At 39.3% G+C, this 20607-nt stretch overlaps 1 protein-coding gene across 1 annotated transcript in view; it reads right to left on the bottom strand.

The window, feature by feature from the left end:
- Nucleotides 1-20607, bottom strand: part of gabra3 (gamma-aminobutyric acid type A receptor subunit alpha3) — a 78373-nt gene that overhangs the window by 39453 nt on the left and 18313 nt on the right. Inside the window, exon 2 of the mRNA XM_029447968.1 lies at nt 9086-9192. Within this exon, the coding sequence (XP_029303828.1) occupies nt 9086-9171 (86 nt within the window). The 5' untranslated portion in view covers nt 9172-9192. The remainder of the gene's footprint in view (nt 1-9085; nt 9193-20607) is intronic.

The following is a 20607-nucleotide window of genomic DNA, read 5'->3' as shown; positions in this document are numbered from 1 at the left end:
TGGGAAAAGGTTTTCAATAGTTGTTCAGCAATAATGACAGCCATGGCCAGCACTTCCTCCCCACCATCTGTTTAACACTTCCAGTTAAAGCAAGAGGTGGAGGCCAAATTGGGCCTCCTTGGCTCATTGATCACCATTAGAAGCCAAAAAGTTGGAGACTGTGTTTAACAGGCGCACTCTGTTCAGACAGTGGAACAAGAGGAGGGAAAATAAAATCAATTGGAAAAGGTTAATTTCCAGATGCTACTAGCGACAAATTGTCCAACACTGCTGTTCTATACCCTGTACTTGATGAGGTTGACAAAAAAGATGCACCTGCGACTGTGGAAGTTGGTTCAGTAATTTCTTGGAGCACTTTGCAGTCTCAGCTCTGCATAGGAGTTACAGAAAAGTGTATTTAGCTGGCGTTTCTGAGTAGCTACGATGTTGTGTGATGAAACTATGTGATGGCAGGTATATTGCTCAGGACAAGGAAGTGCAGTGTCTGAAGCTGTCTTCAGACACTGCACTTCCAAGGCCAAGCATCCGTCCCGTTCCAAACAGGCATGTTGTGCACTGCATCGTCCGCCAACATGATATTATCATACATGTATTTATTATTAACATGGTATCAATATTTCATTTTTTAAATACCGCGGTTATCGTCACTACCGGTGACCCTAACCCTAACCCTATATCACGACACCCCCAGATTTCACAGTGACATTTGCCTCATCCACTGAGAAATCACACATACACATACATTAAGTATTCAGACGTGACTCAGATAATTCTCAAATGCCAAACTGTTTTTAAATATAGAGTATCATTTAGTACATATTCTTCTTTTAAGATAAACTACTGTGTTATGTAATTACTATCCTTCCAAGCACTGCGTTCCTCTTTCCATTCAATACACATTCATCCTGTCTTTTCCTCCCACACACAGTCTCAATTCCCCAATCCATCGCTGTAAAAGCCTCTGCCTTACTTGATCTTGGATTTGAACAGTTTTCGCCTCTCTTGTTGTCCTTGATCTTTAACTAGCTTTAATTCACTGCCATGACAACCAAGGGCAGAGAGAGGGCAGGGAAATGTCTTTCCGTTGTCTGTTCAGACTGCAAAATGAAAGCTGACTCATCATCTGTAGGGCTTGGCGTACATACAAAATGAAAAGACTGGAGAAATGTTATTTGAAAAATAATGAGAGCTAGGCTCCGTTCAGTCATCGTAACATTGTAAATAATTATTTCAACCTAATGAGAAGATGCAGTCCAGGTTCAATGTGGCGATCCACAGAAAGCTTTAATCAAATTAATTCATTCAACATTTCATTTAAAGTAACATATCTATTAAAAAAATAGAAATCATGTAACTGTGATTAAAGGACATGCATTTTGCAAGAGAGAACAGATATGTTTATAAACACAGCACCACAAAAGAAATATGCTGGATAGGACAACAGCCTCCGTACAGCAGCAGGAATGATCTAACATAAAAATATGATCTGAAACGTGTGATATCCACGATTGTGATACCAACCTACTTTACGAGGCGTTTTTAGAAGAAAGCCACGGCTCTCGCTGTCACGTGCTGCACTGATATCCACAAATTACAAAAGCGCAATCGCCTGCATCAGTAGCATTGACGGGATCATTCATAACTGTAAGCATGCTCCATAGCATGAAGCGCTTCACAAACCTGACTCTTTAAAAGAATGTGGTTATTTTTTATGGAAGAGGAAGGGACCAGTAGGCGAGTTCATATGGTAAATGATTTCCTATAAAGCCCCAGGAAAGCTAGATTAAATACAACTCAATAGCTGGTGATCTTGAGGCTGACATTCAACCCTTTTTTAAATTCAAAATCTCATTACAATTGCCAAGGAATACAACGTTATTACAGCTAGAGGAGGCGGTGCAAACAGAATCCAATACATCAAATAGCACTGTGCTGAGTTTACACATAAATCCTGGCCGCACAGGCCATACTGCACTCCATGTTATACCCAACCATGGATAGTGAGTATATTTCCCTTTATGTTACCTAAAGTGTCTTAATTGAATGAACCTGAAGCCACAGGTAAAGGACACACAACACGGTCTCTCTCTTCTATAACCAACATATGCATCCCCATCTGGCTGAGCAGCATATGTCATAGCGTTTGGTCCTCTGTGAAACAAGAGGCTGAACATGTCAGAGCTCCTCTTTCTGATTACTCATATCCTTGACAGCTTTCATCGTTTTCCATCTCAGTAACACAAGCTCTCTCTCTCTCTCTCTCTCTCTCTCTCTCTCTCTCTCTCTCTCTCTCTCTCTCTCTCTCTCTCTCTCTCTCTCTCTCTCTCTCTCTCTCTCATGTACATGTAAATGTTATTCATTCTAGTGCATATTACGGACAGGTATGCTGTGTTAGAATAAATATATGCTAATGTTTTTGAATATTTGGTTAAGGAGGGTAAATATGCACCTTTTTTATATTTGCCAGTTTACATGAACACATTGCACACAAAAGTTGTCATCCTTCATTCATTGAGTTGTTGCCAGAATAGCCTCTGCAGTAAAAGCCTGTGTCAGTCACAGCAGTCTGTTCAGCATGCCGACCACATTGCGACATTAAGGACATTCAGATGACCTTCCATACACACAGCCACACCACACAGCTCTCAGAACAAGTTATGAAATAGAAATCTGCACATTTCTGATGAGATAACATACAGTATTGGATATTTGGTGGGAGAAAGTGATTTGCACTCGATGCGGGAGTGACCTACTCATGTGATGGGAATGTACAGTATAGAAATTAGGGCTGCAACTAGCAATTATTTGCATTATTAAATAATCTGCCAATTGTTTCTTTTCTACTGTATCTATTAAATGCCACAACATTCCCATCACAATTGCCTAAAGCCGAGATGGCATCCGCCAAAACCATAAGATATTCAGTTTACTATCACATAGAACAAAGAAAATCAGCAAGTTCTCACAGTTAAGAAGTTGAAACAACATAATAATGATGAATTAATAATATTCCCATTATCCCATGTATTCTTCTTCCTTGTCAAAATCTGGCACCTACATTTCCCACAATGTAACTGAAACACTTCTATGACATCACACCTCCATTTGTGACACCTCGGAGGAAGGTGGCAGAGCTGCAGGCACAACTCAAATCTGTGAAGATAGTGCTACCACAGTCACCTAACAGCAGCACTGCTGGTACCTATTAGTCTTCTATATTAGTACGCTTAAGGAACAATGGCTTCCTAATGTACAGCTGGAAGAGTTAAGTCATTCACAGCAGACCACGTAGTCACCTGGAGCTAATTACTGGCCTGTGTAACCACAGATTCATTACCAGTGTAATGAATATTTTCCTGCTAGCGCTCTACTATTATGATAACATGCCATGAATAAGGGTTACTACATTGTTAAGAATGCACCAAGTTATTTTCAATTTACAATCAAACACACTGAACAATTTCTACTGTCTCCTAAGTATCTTAAAGGTTGAACAGTTTCTGTCGGTATTCTAAATGAGCATTCAACACACTGAGGAAACTGACAAAGTAGTGCTGTATTTAAATAACGATACAGGTCCTTGTATTAAGGTTTTATCACAATTTAACACACTAATTTTGCATTCATCTTGTTCCAAACTTTGTTCCACTTTTTCCTCTGTAAGCGCTGTTAGAACATACTGTAAGTAAGATGCAATAATAGGGTTGTGCACCTCAAACCAAACGTTTGTGGGTAGTTTTAGTCTTATTACCAGTTTAACATCATTAATACTGCGAGCAGATCCACAGCTATGATCTGTTAAACTATCACAATATTAAAATGATACGCGCGCTGATAAACATTTGCAGATAATTCCATCTTAACTAGTGCTAGCACTTATTTAATTTAAGGTCACGGATCTTTGGGTTATCTTGAATCTGTGATTTTAGTTTCCTAAAAAGAACCGTCTTTCTTTACTCTGCCGAACATTGGATTTCAAAAAGCACAGGCTGGAGAGTGACAACCATACACCCTTATAGGAACTATTAAACTGTTGTTAAAATGTGCAGCACAGCTGGCTTGTGTGATATTATATTCTTTATTACTGCACAGCTTCTGTGCCTTTACGTTTTATGATGGAACTTTTGTTTTTCATCTGACTGAGAGGAACCTTCTCACTGGTTTTGAGCAGAAAACAATGCAGGTAACATTAGAAGAAACGGCTCACCTGCAATAGGAAAGGAGTGTGTGCACTGCAATTAGATTCAACTCTATAAAACAATCCTATTTTAAAACTCAGATGCATTATAGATTGGAAAGAAAGTAGATTTTTTTCCCGTTGTTTAATTATGCACCTACACTTTCCATTACAAATTCTTTGTTCACAACACTTTGAGTCAGTCTGTGCAACATTTAGGCTGTAAGAGTTTTAATCTGTATTGAATGCACTGTTTATCCATAGCGTTACCTCAGACAGAGATTTAACTTCAGAAGGAGTCGGGGGTGGATGTTGCTCGTGGCGAAGGATACGGGATGTACTGAAATGATTGTGTTTCATAGACAATGCTCCATGGAAAGCGAGTCAGAGCCGTGTTCTCAAGGGAGGAAAAGAAGGAGAAATGAAACACGTAAATAGGCGATATCATGCCGAAGATACGGCCTGAGCTATGTGGGAACAATCATTTAATCTAACACTTTTATGGATTGGTAATGTCTTGGGGGTCTATTCTGCGAGGTGTCCGACATTTAGTTCAGCATTTGCGTATTTCCATGACTGAGTGCTCCGTGTTCAACGTGCAGACATCTTCTGGGAAATCCAATTCATCATCAGTTCGATTCGTGTCCGTTGGGGTCTGCTAATTGGTTACTCTGAAGATCATTGCAGGGATGCTCACTATGTCAATAGAGAATTGACTGAAGCTCAAAAGTAATTAGTGCTCAGATCAATGACATTTTCAAAGAATGTGGTACACTGGTGTCACATGACTCTACTGTTGCTACCTGCATTATTGCTCTAGTTGTTTACAGCCAGTCTGCACATACTCTTAGAAATTAAGCTTTTCTAAGCCAGTTGCTTGACTGATCTGTTACCATGAATATTCTCAAGGAACTCAAGGTAATTGCAGAACATATCAATAAAACATCAGCAATAATTAGTGTAGCAACACTGGAAAAAGAAAATGGTTAAACTTCAGATTAATCCGTTTTAATTAATTACTTTTTTAAATTAATATTATTTTCAAGGTTTTGGCCGAATTCCCATCACTTGAGATTATACTCACGAGCTTAATGAACTTTTATCTAAACCACTATATTTGTAAGTGAAAAACAAGGTTATGGTTAAACCTGTTACATCATTCATTAATTTGAAGCATCCATTAAGTCTTACAGAGCTGGTTTCTGGTGTCCTTGTGTACCTGCACTTGTGTGTGTGCATGCAATTTGTCAATGCTGTCGATGGAGATGGTTTGAGTCCAATGTGACACTCACCAGGTAAAATTATACACCATTCATTAAATGTAATGCATATAATTGTTTTTTAGCCATAAACTAGAGCAGGAGGCACATATCCACTCATGTAACATTAGTTGCATCTTCTGAACCTTTGAATTTCTTTTCTTTTGGCTCTAAGTAGAAACAATTTGCCCGGTCATTCAATCAGCAAAGTGGCTCATCCATGAATACATTGCCTTTGTTCAGACCTGCGACACATTAACCTTGACAACACTACCGAAACAGAATGTTATCTGTTGACCAGGTCACATCTCAAAGTGATGCCCTTCTCTGCCACGCTGTGAATAATTCATGTGAGAGATTGGGTGAGAACACAAGTAGAGGCAACTTCACTTCAATCCATAGGCAAAGTGTACGTATCGCACTCTCATCCTTATAGCTATTGATTATGTGCCACGCTAGCCAGCAGCTCGGCAATGGATAACAAACAAAATAGACAACAAGACAGCCCGAGTGTCCACACTTGTTAGGTGTTGACTGTAGAAGCGGAAGGCGGGGGTTAGAAGCGAGGCGAGCTGAAGGATTGAAAGCCCTTCGCCGAATGGAAATAAACACATTTATATGTAATACATGGATTCCTGGGAATAATAGCTTAATCAGCTCTGTTTTACAGTGTGCAAGAAATGAGGAAATTTGGTGATGTACAGAATGACAGACCCTTATATAGAGGATTTGTCTGTTACACCTTAATCCATTAGGAAAGTCTCCTGCCTCAACTGTAGTAAAGCTGATTTGGAGCCCGCCGATAGCATCAATGGGCATCAGGGAGGCGGCAGTTCTCAGAGACAAGCAGCTCTGCTGATACGCAGATATTCTGGGAGCATTTGCATGCTAACTTTCTGAGGATTATTTCCAAACTCCAGCAACTTAAACTTTGATGGACAATTAATATGTACTTTCACTTTCAGAGGCCAATTTCTGAGAGAAATTCCATTTTTGGTACAGGTTCAGATTTCTCGAGAGGCAGTGCAATAATGTCTTCCCTCAAATGAACTAAGGCAAGGCCTCATTTAGCACAGGTTAAACTGAATAAATGTGCGAAGTAAAGACTGCTGTGCAAGGGCTTTGCATATGTGCACTACATCATGTCTCAAGTAATTGCAGAAAGATTAACATTTATGAAAATCCTTGTCACATGCTGTGTTAGGTCCATGCATAATGAATTGCATTGACTGCTTGGGCCCCGACGGAAAGGGTGTGATGACAATTTTCTGTCCCTGAATATGTCAACACTTTTCCATTATTACCTGCTGCTTTCATCACATCTAATGACTTTCCATATTTATTAACATCCTGAATGCTAATGCCAATAAATCTATCATCAATCTTCTTCTCTGGCTTCACGCTGCATGATCAAACCAAAACCAAGGCCTGCCGTACTTTTGCAGTTTTAACTATGAAAATATGAATTATCTATTAACACATTTGTGTTGTAGTTGCCACTGTGAAAGTAAAAGAGAGACAGTACTTTGTCCCTTATGATGAGAAACTGTGATGACATGTCAGTTATAAAGGTGAGTCAGACTTCAACTTGAGCCCTGATTTATTTTGCTTATACAGTATTTATTTACATTCTGGCAAATTAAAGTACGCTAGTTTAGCTATTAGCAGTTCCTCTTTGCAGTGTTCCCATGGATGTACAGACTACTGGATTACTTTGATACTTAAAAAAAACTTTGAAGCGTACATTTTCTCAACCAAGTTCTGGAGTTATAAGGATTTGGCATAAATAATGATATCCTCAGAAATTGTACATAACACTAAATCTATGGATATATCATGTGTTGTTAAGATTATAAAGGAGATTATTTTTGACACAAATTGTGTCTCAGAGTTTCTCACGTGCCGCCCTGCGGAGGCAGGCCTTGCAGTTTGAAAACTTCTAAACTAGATTGATGTGTTATCCTCAACTTTACACCTCATTCCAAAAAACCACGGGCATTAATATGCTGCTGCTACAACAGACTCTTCTGGGAAAGCTTCGCACAAAATGTTGGTACCTGGCTGCAGGGATTCAGGGAGAATCCCATTCAGCCCCAAGGACACCAGTGAGGTCAGCCACTGATGTTGGGTAATGAGGCCGAGCTCAGAGTCAGCATTTGGATTCATCCCAAAGGTGTTGGATGGGGTTGAAGTCAAGGCTCTGTGCAGGCCTGTCAAGTCCTTCCACACCAAACTGGGAAAACTATTTATTTTTGCACTGGGGGAATTCTCATGTTGAAAATAGGACTGTGTATCATGATCACATCATGATATAGGGGTAACTATTCAACATATTGCGATACTGTAAGCAGGCAATATATTGCAATATTTTAAATCTATAACGGTCATAGTATAAATAAATAAAATCTGAGTAAAGAAAGTTTACTTTGCTATGCAATCAAATCAGTGGGATCTGCTTTTGCATTTCTCACGGTCCTACCTCATAGCACTACGTTTTGTGCAATCTGTATATAATATAATATATAATATGTATAACATAATATCACAATACTCATGTCTTTCAACACAGTTGGATGCTATGTTGCTACATTATCACTGTTTATGCTGCAGCATTACAATGTCCCTTCATTGGAACTAAGGGGTCGAGCCCATACCATTAAAAACAGCCCCAGACCAATGGTCTCCTGGCCAAACATTTCTATTCAATATGTATAATTATAAACTGTGTGTGTTCCTAATGAGCAAGGAAAGCCAAGTGGCACAATGACAAAGACAACTGGGCTAATCCCCGTCACACTGTTCAGATTTCTCTCCCCTGCTTTTCCTTCAGGTTCGATGAGCCTTTCCTAGCGTGCAAAATCTTAAAAGTGATTTACACTCCGCTGCGTCTCCCTGCCATGACATCCTACCTTATCAACAATGCTAACATGGCAACCTTTGCAATCTTTTCATTTGAAATTACAAGGAGTGTGGTTAGAACGATTTCGAGACATGCTTTAGTTTTTTAGCTGACTCGAGCACACACACTGAGAAATGTGCAGGAGTGAAAATGATGTGAATGAACAATCAAGGCTGTGGTGTGCTGCACAAGGCAAATTAATTCACCAGTCAGTGCAATTCATACCAGTGCATAGGGGAGCACAAGATACATTTACAGTAAATGAGAAGATGAGTTCACTTTTCGTTTGCTCTTTTCTAATTATAACAAGGTGGCATGGATTTGAATCCTCAATACACTGTGGCTTGTCCAGATAGTCTGATTTACTGAGAGTGTAGTAAATAATAGATAAACCTTTCACATTGATCTTTCAATACTAAAGATTTTCCCAGGCAGCCGTGAAGTTATTTTTTTGTCAACACCATTACAGAGGTCTGGTTATTTCATTTGCCAAACTGCCATTTCACAGCTGAGGCCATCTCACTGTGTAATAACAGAAAAAAACATTTCTTGCTTTCTAATGGTGTCATTTAAATTACAACGTCTGCTGCAGCAGTGAGTCTGATTAATAAAGGTATTATACAAAACACAACACCGGAACATCAACCGGAGGGACGGAGTCGGGGGAATGAAATGGTTAGATAGAGAAAGGTAAATGGAAGACAGAGGGAGAGATAGGTGAAAGAGGTGAAATACAGTATGTTGTTGTACCTGGCTGCAGGAAGGAGGTTGAGGAGCAGGAGGAAGATCCACAAGCCCATGTGCAGTGATTTAGGCTTCCAAAGTGAAGCAGCCATATCAGTTTCAACAGAGGACTCCTGTAGAAATGACAGAAGAGGCAGAGGGAGATGATGTCATACAGTATTCACCGACAAAGGCTGGAAAACGGCTCGAAAGTGACTCGAGAAAACAATGTAAAAGTGTTCATAGCTTAACTGGTAAATGCAGAAGTGATGGACATCAAATGATCGACAAATTGATACTTTATTTCCTGCCTGTTTCTATCTGGTTTATATTTTTGATTTGTGTGATTTATGGTGTTTGTTTGGTCTTAAACTGATACTGACGATACAGCATGTGGCTGTCAAACACATCATATTTGACTATTCTTTTATTAGGAGACATAAATCAAACGGTGGTTAGAAAGAAATCGATGAAACAAATGATTTGTAAAGTTTATGAGACCCTCAGAAAAGGGGTGGGGGTGTATGTAAGATGATATAAAGCAAGTTCAGCATCACGCGTTGCCACCTAGCCTACTAACCCAGCGTAGTTAGTTTATTACGACTATGATCTGTTCTGCACACGTTTTCTGAAGCCAATGGATTTTTCTTTCCTCCTGAACACAAACATTTCCGTCTGTCCTTCCACAGTTAACTGAACAACCAAGACATCTAAAGCTTTGCATGCATTGCTGTGTCCCTCTCTCCTGCACGTCAGCGGACATTTTCCGACGGCAATTAACTTGGGTTGTGATATTTGCTGCGCGCTGTTTGGCACACCTGTCTGAGGTTCTCATCTGCTGATCCCAAACGCACCTGGTTACATGCGACTCAGGATCTTTTAATTGTATTACTTGTGATGAACAGTCAACAGCTAATCTCATATTAGGCTAGACACCGGGTGTAATTCATATTTAGTTTTATTATTTGGGCCCTGGGTGGGGTAGAAATATTACATTGCTCAAGCCTGTCAGCAGACAGAGCTGGTCTCTGGAGGTAATATCAGATACAGTAATGGCTGGAATATTTCCTAAATAATTTTATTATGTTCACTATATATTTGGCAAATTCTAATTTAGCTTTTTAATGTAACATAAGGATATGAAATGTTCACGTTGGGATACATCATCTTTCATTCTTCATTTTCTATTCTTTATGCTTTTAGTTTTTTGGTTAAAAGAGTTGCACTATTGTCAGGGGCTGAGAATCACGAGTTATATCGCGATACGATATTATATCGATTCTTTGGAAACTATACGATATTTGGAAATATCACAAAGTTTGCCTTGATATGATTTCCATTTGATTTCGGGGCCTGCGATCGATATAACACAATACCATATGTCCATTTAACACAATTACATTTATATCAACTTACAAAAAGAAACTAAAATATGGTTGGACAATTTTATTACTGAGCTCTTCCAGACATATAAATGAAAAACAATCTACTCTTTTTAATAAAAAGAATAAAAATAGACCTGTTGTTCTCATCGTGAACAACAGGTATCAAATGTTTTGTATCAGTTAAGAATTTCAAAATTAAGACATATCTTTATGTCTTTGTGTGTGTTATAGATATTAGATCATTGAATCGATTTATTGGTCCTTATCGATGAATCGTCTTCTACTTCTAATTTCTATTTTTGAGTTTAAAAAAAAGTAAAGCACAGGGTACGCCCTTGCACGGCCCCTAACTTATCTATACCTATAATTTCAATTACTGCCATCACAGATGTGTTACTAAATAATCAGGTCTAACTCAAACTGAATACATTAAATATTCCATCATCTAAATATGCTTGAACCAAACACATATACTATACTATTAAATCCATTCACTGTGAGCGCTTGTTTCTGTGCTTACACCCACACGACCCTCAGTATTCACGAGAGATGACGTCGATTTTGAGTAGCTCATAAACACAATTCGACCAATCACCACCGTGATAATACATCACATAAAACCCTGGAAGAAACCCAATAAACATCAGTACACCATCTCCTCATTCCTTATGTCTACACTCTATAGGTGTTGCATGGCAACTGCATTCATAACACCATCATTATTGGCCATCATTACAAGGCGATTAAATGACCTCTCGTTAAAGATACATGCATGCAGCCTGAAAACGGTAGGAAGATGAGGGAAAGGAAGCCAAATGACTGAGGTGAAGCGGGTACACGGCCACTTGAGCATGCACGCGTGTAGTGTGCAGCTGTGTCTTAGTTAAAAGGCTTTCATTGTGCTTCAGTGAGAATCAACCCCCCTCTTTATTGCCACCATACAGAGAGAAGATCAAACACTTTCCTGGGGGGGGGGGGGGGGTGGGGGAACGGTGTTCTCAGTGCCACTGTGGAGCGCTGATCATTACAGAAGGAGTAAACAAATGAGTGAATGTGAACATACACTTCAGGTTAGTGTTCGAATAGGAGGCTGCATTAATAATGCTACAACCTGTGACCGTCTGTCTACACTCTGTTTGTGATGGCTGTGACTTTAAAAGAGCTTTCTTAGTATAAGTAAAATATGTAGCTGAGCACCAACTGAAGTCTAGATCCACATCTAATAAGTCTTCTACCCTGGCAGTGATGCTCGTGTGCCAAAGAACTCTTGAGCTACCAGCCAATTATTTTTGAATGTCTTATGTGTGAGCAATTAGAGGTGCGTGAGCCAGTGGTACAAAACTTTGTTTAAAAACAATTAAGTGATACTTTGATGTCACTGCTTGTGGCATTTAGCATCATAATTACAAGCCTTACCTTCTCATTGTGCGTCAGCCGTTTAAAGGAACAGTTCACCCCAAAATCAAAAATAAATATCTACCAGTTATGCTATTTATCAATCGATTGTTTTTGGGTGTGAGTTGCCAAGTGTTGGAAATGGCACTGGGCTTGTTGGGCTCAAAGCGCAAAACAATACATTTGAAGCCAACAGCAATGTCTCAAGAAATCACAACCTGGTTACTCGATGTAATCCACAGACTTTGTTGTGAGCTAGGTTTTTTTTTTTGTAGGAACTATTTTCTTTCCACAGAACTACATCTGCCAACCGTATCATCACGCAGAAGGTCGTGCGCATCTACTCATGAATGAAAGGCTTGTGACAGAGCGATATGTAAACATCAATGGCTGTTAGCTAGCTAGCTCAGGTGAGCTCAGGACATTAGATGTACAGTTTACGGGTGTGGTTGGGTACAATGAAAAAAGTTCCTAAATGAAACTGCTCACAACAAGTTCTGTTATTCTATTAGCTTTTTACTGAATAATGTATCAAACATGTTGACAATTTCAATCAATGCACTTACAGGAGATTTGACAAGAAGCAATATACAGTGATATACTGCGTCACAAATCCAAGAGATGTTATTGATTATAAAAAATATTTACGGCTATCGTTATTAATCTGCGACTGTGTGTCGTTTTTGCCATAAAAAAGCAGACATCCATCTATTTTCTTTGCAATCAACCTTTAGCTGAGAAATACTAAAGTGTGTTACTTCAGCAACATGGGACAGAGATCACGATGGTCAACATGAAGTAACCTGCACATGAGATTATCCAGGTCATTTTACATGCATTCACCCAAAAACTGAGTAGCCACAAAACAGTAAATGTTGGCAATTAAACAGACTACATGTTCATGCAAATGAGCTCAAATATTATGTTTCCTAATTTCAGCACTCATCTCCCTTTCAACAGATTTCAAGCTCAAGGGCAGACCAAGTCCCAGACTGTGTCAGATGAAACCTCTCCTGTGTTGCTTAACAAATGATGGTAAACAACAGCTGACTTCCTAGATTATTTTCTTTTGTGCATATCATATTAGGCATCAGTGTTTTCAATCTCCTTTCTTTCCTTCTCTCTATACATGCGAACCGGGTTTGTGTCAAAACCAATTCTGGATCTGTTACGGTAGTACAGAGCGGACACAAGCACAGAACACAGACACATGGGATCCAATGAGCGTTATGAGGATTTAATGGCAGTAAGACAGGGAGGTGAGAGGTGCTGGAGAATGAAGGAGATAAGCAGGCAGACAGACAGACAGGCAGGCAGAAGGCTGGTTCTGAGCACAGGAAGACAAAAGGTTAGAACTGGCTAAAAACACAGCGCTACAAAGATTGCGCGAGAGCGGTCTGACGGAAACTACCACTTGCAGTAGAAACAACAATCTGACGATGAGTGGAGGGGACAACCGGAGGAGATATACTGCTGAGTGGCTGATTTGATAGGAGGCAGGTGGGCTGATGCAACGAGGACCAGGTGTGCAGTTGGAGCTGAAGAGGGAGACAGACACGCCCGTGCCACAGACATGCCCAACAGAGGGCACAGAAGAAGGAGAACAACAATCCATGTACTGAGGAACGGCTCTGCCCGTAACAGGATCATTATCTATTTAACATTTATGTTCTCCATAAATACTACAGGATGCCCTCTGGAGACATAGCTATCATTTCCTTGTTTTAATGTCTGTCTGAAAACTAGGTTGCTAATTTCCTGACATATTGCCACCCATTCAAGCCACTTCCACTCACATGAGGATCATCTTTGCGTATGAGTCATCTTTAAGGCTTTTAATGTCCTGGATGAATAAATCTTTCGAATATTAGATTTCTCTCTGCCTTGAGGTTCAGTCATTTCAACTTAGTGGTAGTAGAAAGGTAGGGTGGGTTCTCATTAGACAGAGACACAGAAACTCTAATATTGTGTTCAGCAGACAACAAAAGTAAAGTTTCAAAGGACTAAAGAAAAAAGATTGAATTATTCTCATTAGTCAGTCCATAAACTCCATCGTCTATCAAATTTCATATAGGATCTCTGTTCTGTTTTGTTTATTCAGTACATGTCTCCTCAACCCAAGCACCAATTAAAACTGCAGTGCAAAATCATCCAGGAAGTTTACTAGACATCACTCTTACAAGTGGCAGCAAATACTTTCCATAAGAAGAAGACAAACGGGCGTTAAATAAATGGTGGCTCACCGCCGCCTACAATAATACACCCGATTTATCAATACCTGTCACGCAAAGGGGCTCAGCGGTTCCTGGAGCTCAGATCGTGCTCGTATGATCGTATGAAGGGAGGATAAGAAGACATGGTGCTTTTGTTGGCAAATTAAAAATAGCTTGCCAGAGGTGACAGTAGAACTGAAGCACCCCCTCTTCTAACATTTGTTTTTCAATTCTACTGTCAGTTTTTTTTAATGCATTAAGTAATGTAATCACATCTGACAGAATTAAAAGGCTATAAATGCCTTTGTTGTTAATTAGATGAATAATCTGACTGGACGACTATGCTGAGTGATTTGTTGAACAATAAAGATAATAAGTGTTAAAATTGGAAGTGGCAGGGCCTAGCTTCATCCTATAAAGATGTCAGTTGGGGACAATTTGCTTCTTTAGTTATTTTTATAGTTAGGCAGTCATTTATGACCTAAAGGACATTCAAACTGTTGTATTATAAAGTTCATGGTATGTTTTCTATGCAAATAAATCCCACTGGTGCAATTACCGCAAAGGATGTCAAGGAACAGCTAACACCAAAAGGACATTTTGGACATCATCAGCCAATAAACACTGTCGACTGCAGTAATTTTTGGATTTAGGACACAGCTCTATAGCCATGTAATCCAAGTGGCTGTTCACTAAAAATAGCCTTAAATCCTGTCACATTTGCACTGAGCATCTATCAGTGATCTTTGTGGTCTGCGGTCCGTTTTGATATATTGGTGTGAAACTTTTGATTGACCTCAGTATAACAGTAGGTTTGTCATTTCTGCACTAACATAGTTAGTTGTTTATCACAATTGTTTATCACAAGCTAGTGCCTTTTAATTGCGTCAAAAACACAGATTTTAAGGAGATTATGTAAAAAGAAAAGAGGGGAAAATAAGAGACTACTGAAGATTGTCTCATTTAATATTGAAGTTTTTTGACATGGCCAGGAAAAACAGTCAATCGCCCGTCTATTATTGTATAGATTATTATAATTGTTTTCTAGTTGATTTTTTTGCGTGTGTTTATGAATTACCTCGAGGGTCGGAACAAATGGTCTCACGGGCCGTATACGACCCGGAGGCCGGAGGTTCCCCACCCCTCAGCTAAAGGGATGAATGTTGGAAATGTCCAGCTTCTGACACTCCAAGAGCTAGATAGAGATAGTACAGGCCTACAAACTTCACCAGACCACCTAAACATTGACAGTCAATTGTATAAGAATAGTGATAATATCCATTTTTACATAATCAATAGTGTTTAATGACATAACATCCACATTGGAACATGGAGAGCGGTGTCAACGATAAGAGATAGATAACGCCCTGCACAGGGAACACAGGTGGACCTAATGAGCGAGGACAATTTCCTTCTCTGTTTTGGGACTGTAGGCATGAGCGGTATTATGATCATTAAGCCTCATCACCGCTAAATGATCAATGTATTGGGCTGCCGGGCAAAACTGTTTCCACTGGGGCCCATCACTATTATGTTACAGCGTTGATCATTTGTCAAGATTTAGGTTTGTTCCTCACAGACATGTAATGAAAGTACAGTGGATACATTATAAACACAGAACCACATGACAATAAGCCTCTGTTGCCGTCTGTAGGGCAGAAGAAAGATTAATTTCATGCTGTCATTTTCATTGTGCTGTGCCAAGGTTTGGCTGACTACATTTCAGTATAAGTTCGCAGGTGCTGAAAGGAACTATAAAACTGTAGAATAAAACAGCCCAAGTGGTCCTGATAGTCCAGATATCAAAGATAAACATATCTCCTCTGAATTTATGGTGAAGTGAGTTGAATGTTTAGTGATAAACTTGGCAGGAATCTAAGGAATAAGATCTACAGTACTTGGAACAAGCTTACATTCCTTTTAACTGAACTTTTACAAGGGTGGTAAACTGTATGACATCCTGAAATCCACTGCCGTTGTTCATTAGCATAAAGAAATTAAAAATAATATATACCAGATGGAGTTATTTTTACAGAGATAGATTTGGACTTTTCATGCTGCGTGCGTGAATGAACCCGACAGTAGAGAGGGAATAGCAGAAATCTGGTTTTCAAAACGAGGCCAGAGTGCTTAAAAGCAAAAAACTGTCACAGCTTTTTAACATTTGTAATTAGATGTTCAGACACTTACACCTTTTTTCCAAAGTAAAGTGTGAACGGCTAGCACGAGAATGTGGTGGAGACATTCAAGTCACTGTCACTGCATGTGACAGTGACTATAACTTGATACTTGACAATGCAAGGCTTTCAGGGTCTTAAGCTCTCTTCAGGGCTGTGCAGCAGGAGACCAGAGACGAGTGATGAAACAATAACAGAAACTGCAGAGAAGTGAACATTTATTGTAATGCTTAAACCCACCGACATGCCATCTTGGCTTCCATAAAATCCTGATGGCTGGCTGCTCTAGGAATGGCCTCGTATAAGACTCCTCCCTGTCCTCTTTGATATCTTTCAACCCATTTTTCCTTCCCCTGTCTCATGAAAAAGTGAGGTTGTATTATGAGATGGATCCAACTCTGTGTCTGAGTAAAGCTTATTAGACTAACATGCTTCAATATTTCTATAAGCCTTCAACAGTTCTCACCTGTCAACTTGCTAATGATTAAGATCTATAATGCTGGCGTATTCTCTATAGATACAAACTGAATCTACAATATTTGATATTCATGTATCAAATATGTAAAGTGTACAGCCTAGACATTACTGGAGAGTGTTCCCAGACACTGGTACTGAAGAGTATTCATTCAATAACCCTGAATATTAAATAAGTTATTATTAATGAACTTGTAGATCCTTTCCACTCAAAAATTATTTTTTCTTATGTTTATGACCCTTAAAGTGTCTGACCTTAACTACACTGACTTGTGTGAAGGGGGAGTTTCAAACGAACCCCGGGCAAACTACATTAGTTACGTCACAATTTGAAATCGCTGTCAAATAAATTTACTTTTTAAGTGGCAAACCCAAGTTAAACAAAATATTAATCATAAAGTATTTTTACATACTTTAAAACGTGCCTGGAGGCAGGCCTTTGAATGAATTGTAATTATAAGGTTTTAACTGGGAAAAAGACCTGAAAAAGATATGTAACTGAAATCACACGTGATTATAAACACACTGTATTGTAATAGGGTAAGTGTCCCTGCAGTAACATTCATTATACACTGCTGGGAGGAAGAGATCTCATCAGATAAATAGAATCATCATGTAAATCAGTGTGACTTTTACAATTAGAGACACAGAACACCAAACTACTGCTGATCTGCATACAAGTCACTACAGCCATAAATTAAAAACACTGGAAAGCAGCTGTTAGATTAGGGACAGGGCGCCTGCCTTGTAGGTGAAATCTGTCAGAGTTCATCAAGGATTCCTAGTGAAGAGTAATACCTTCCCTAGCTCTCACCACCTGTGCACATGTATTACCTCAGGCCTTGTTACACTGTTTGCAACTCAATGCCTGCTCAATTCAGATTGCAGACCTTCACTGTTGTCTAGTTTACATTCTGTTAATCCTTTTAATGACGAAGTTAGTACTGTTGTTTTTATTTACATTTCACAAAGTAGCATTTCATGTAATGGGAGTAAAGTAAATAGGCCACATACACTGTGCAGTATGAGATCCCTCTTGCATACTGTACATGAGGGTATATGAGGCCATATATGGGAATGGGAGGGAAAAATCATTATTAGAGGAAAAACTGTCTGGCTCAAGTAATTCTCTGCGAGTTTCAACATCATCATTAAATAAACAGAAAAGGGAACAATAACATCATTAGCAGTGGTTCTACAGCTAAGATACATTATAAGCTTTAGGGCTTTAGAGCAAGAAAAATAAGTCATTGTTTGCTCAAGACAAGAGAATGAGAAGACCAAATAATAAAAAATAAATCTACAATACAATAATGTTGCTTGCCTGGTGGATCAACTGAAAAAGCAGCAATCATTTCCTCTGGATTTAAAATTCCACTGTATTACACAGGAAATACTGCTGATTTAATTTAGTATCTTCATAAAAAAACATATATTAAGAAGTGTTAAAATCTGTGACGAATATTTACCTGCACATATTTTTTTAGTTATTATATGTTCAATACAGTTAGGATAATAAATAATGTCAAATGTACCAATCATTAATTTACATCAAAAGTAAGCCACAAGTTCACACGATGACACTGATGGAGGCATCTAAACTAAACAGATGCAGGACATCACCTGCAATGCTTTTATTCTGAAAAGGAATGTTCTTGCAACATTAGTGAAATTTAATTTCAAGCAATAAAATAAATGTTAAACACAACGCTTGTGAAAGGCTTAACCAGACAAGATGCCTTCAAAGCTGATAGCATTACATGGCCAGCAGAGCGGGGCTCCACATGGAGGAGAAATTAATATCTCAGTTCACACTGTGACACGTTCTGTATCTCCTCAACGGATTATGATTACAGCTGGAACAAAGTCTCTGCCCATTAGGAGGGGTAACCAAACTGGCTTACAATGAGAAGAACTGGGTACAAGAAGGAAATGATTGAAAAAAATTGGCCCATTTGGTGGTTGGGTCAACCAAAAGTAATTTTCCTTTTTTCGTTTTATATTTGAGTTGTATTTCTATACTTGCAATTGGCATGTACTGTTTATATACCCCTGGGTGCCTCCCTAGGGAGGTGTTCCAGGCACGTCCAGCTGGGAGGAGACCCCGGGGAAGACCCAGGACTCGGTGGAGAGATTATATCTCCTCACTGGCCTGGGAACGCCTCGGGATCCCCCAGTTGGAGCTGGCGGATGTGGCCCGGAGAAGGGAGTTTGGGGTTCCTTACTGGAGCTTGCTGCCCCCGCGACCCGACCCCGGATAAGCGGTAGACGATGGATGGATGGATGGATGGATGGATGGATGGATGGATGTTTGTATACCATGTGTCCGCAAGTATTGATCTGTATTCTTGGAACTTCCATATACAAGCAGGAAACAACATTGCAAGTGGACATTATGTAATGGGAAGGATGCATCAGTGTTAGGATGTCTGTGTATTGTATTGGACACAAAGGAGATGTCATTGACCCACGTTTTCTTTTGTTTTAAGATACACAGCAACAAAAAAGGCACTGCTTGTTGAAGATTTGACATTTGCACAAATACATAGGCAGCTGTTACATGCATCTTTATGAAAACCCTTTCACATATGGTGCATCTTTTTTCTCCTCCTCATTCCTTGCGACATTTAAAACTGATCCACTCACAAAAATGAAGAAACCAGCTTTAATATGTCACATCTGTGACCGTAAATATCTTTGCTGCTGCTGCTTCCATAAAAACATACTTGCTTAAGAAGGTATTGAGATTGCATTGACAGTTAAGTGTTGCTCAGTACAGCAAAAGAGAGTGAAAAAGAAAAAGAAGATGCCTATCTGTCAGATGAATTTAAGATATGGAAAACTGGAGTTAAATTACACTTCCTATGACAGTGATTCATCAAACGGCAACAATAGGCTGAACATAGTGAGACTGCTCCCTTGTTGCCTGCATGGACACACATGTTTAGCCGGTCAGTTCACAGTGGCATTGACACAGCTCAGCTGTGTGTAGGGAATGATATTGCGGGTCAGCACAGCAACCTACTGCTGTGAGAATGCTATGGGAATACAAATGAGTGTGGGATGGCAAGGCATGCAATGGATACAGCATGCAATACCGTGTCAGTGGAGAGAGAACACAGGGTTTTGCTGTGGACTATATAGTGCTCCAGATTCACTGAAAAAGCGTAGAGCATGTACAGTATATGGGGTAATACAGTAATGTTAGGAACTTGAACCAAAGGGTTGAAAATTAGCATTAAAGTCTCAGGGAGCCCGGCCACACTGGTTCATGTACAAAACTGCATTGTCCCTTCAGGTTTTGTCAATATCATCCATGGTGGTATCTTAGTTATCACCTGTTATCACATGTGAATTGATGATGCACCCCCACTAATTGGCCCTGTGGGTGCCTGCATTATTCATGTGTAACAGCATGTTCCACTTGTTTGCATGGTGGTAATTGTTTTATGATTAACCTGCTGAACACTCAGTTCATCTTCTAAACCATTTTTAGCAATCTCAGTGTTATCTGATTTTTGGAACAATGTAGTTCTTTAAGTGCTTGGTGGGCTGCTTCAGGCCAGGAGGGTTTGCTGGCCCAATAAAGCTCCTTGCTAAGGTTTTACTGTAGACGTTAGTCCCAGTACGAGTATCAGTCTCTTGGCGCATAAAATCCAGAAAAGAAAATCTATTTAAAATAAGTACAAACCAAAAACTATTAGCTTTAAATAGGCAATGAGAACTCTCAATCACCTGAAGTCTAATAACAATAAAAAAACGAGTTTTCTGAAAGAGAAACTCTTAAAAATGGAAAGACTTTCACCGAAACAAATTTCACTATTGATATTTTAAATTGAAATCCATGTTTAGAACTCAAAATAAAAAACAAATACGCTAAAAAAACAAATGTAACTGAAAATATC

Source organism: Cottoperca gobio, chromosome 14 (assembly GCF_900634415.1).
Source record: "Cottoperca gobio chromosome 14, fCotGob3.1, whole genome shotgun sequence".
NCBI classification, from domain to species: Eukaryota; Metazoa; Chordata; class Actinopteri; order Perciformes; family Bovichtidae; genus Cottoperca; species Cottoperca gobio.
The sequence above is the reverse complement of the archived record's forward strand: the minus strand, read 5'-3'. Positions and strand labels throughout refer to the sequence as shown.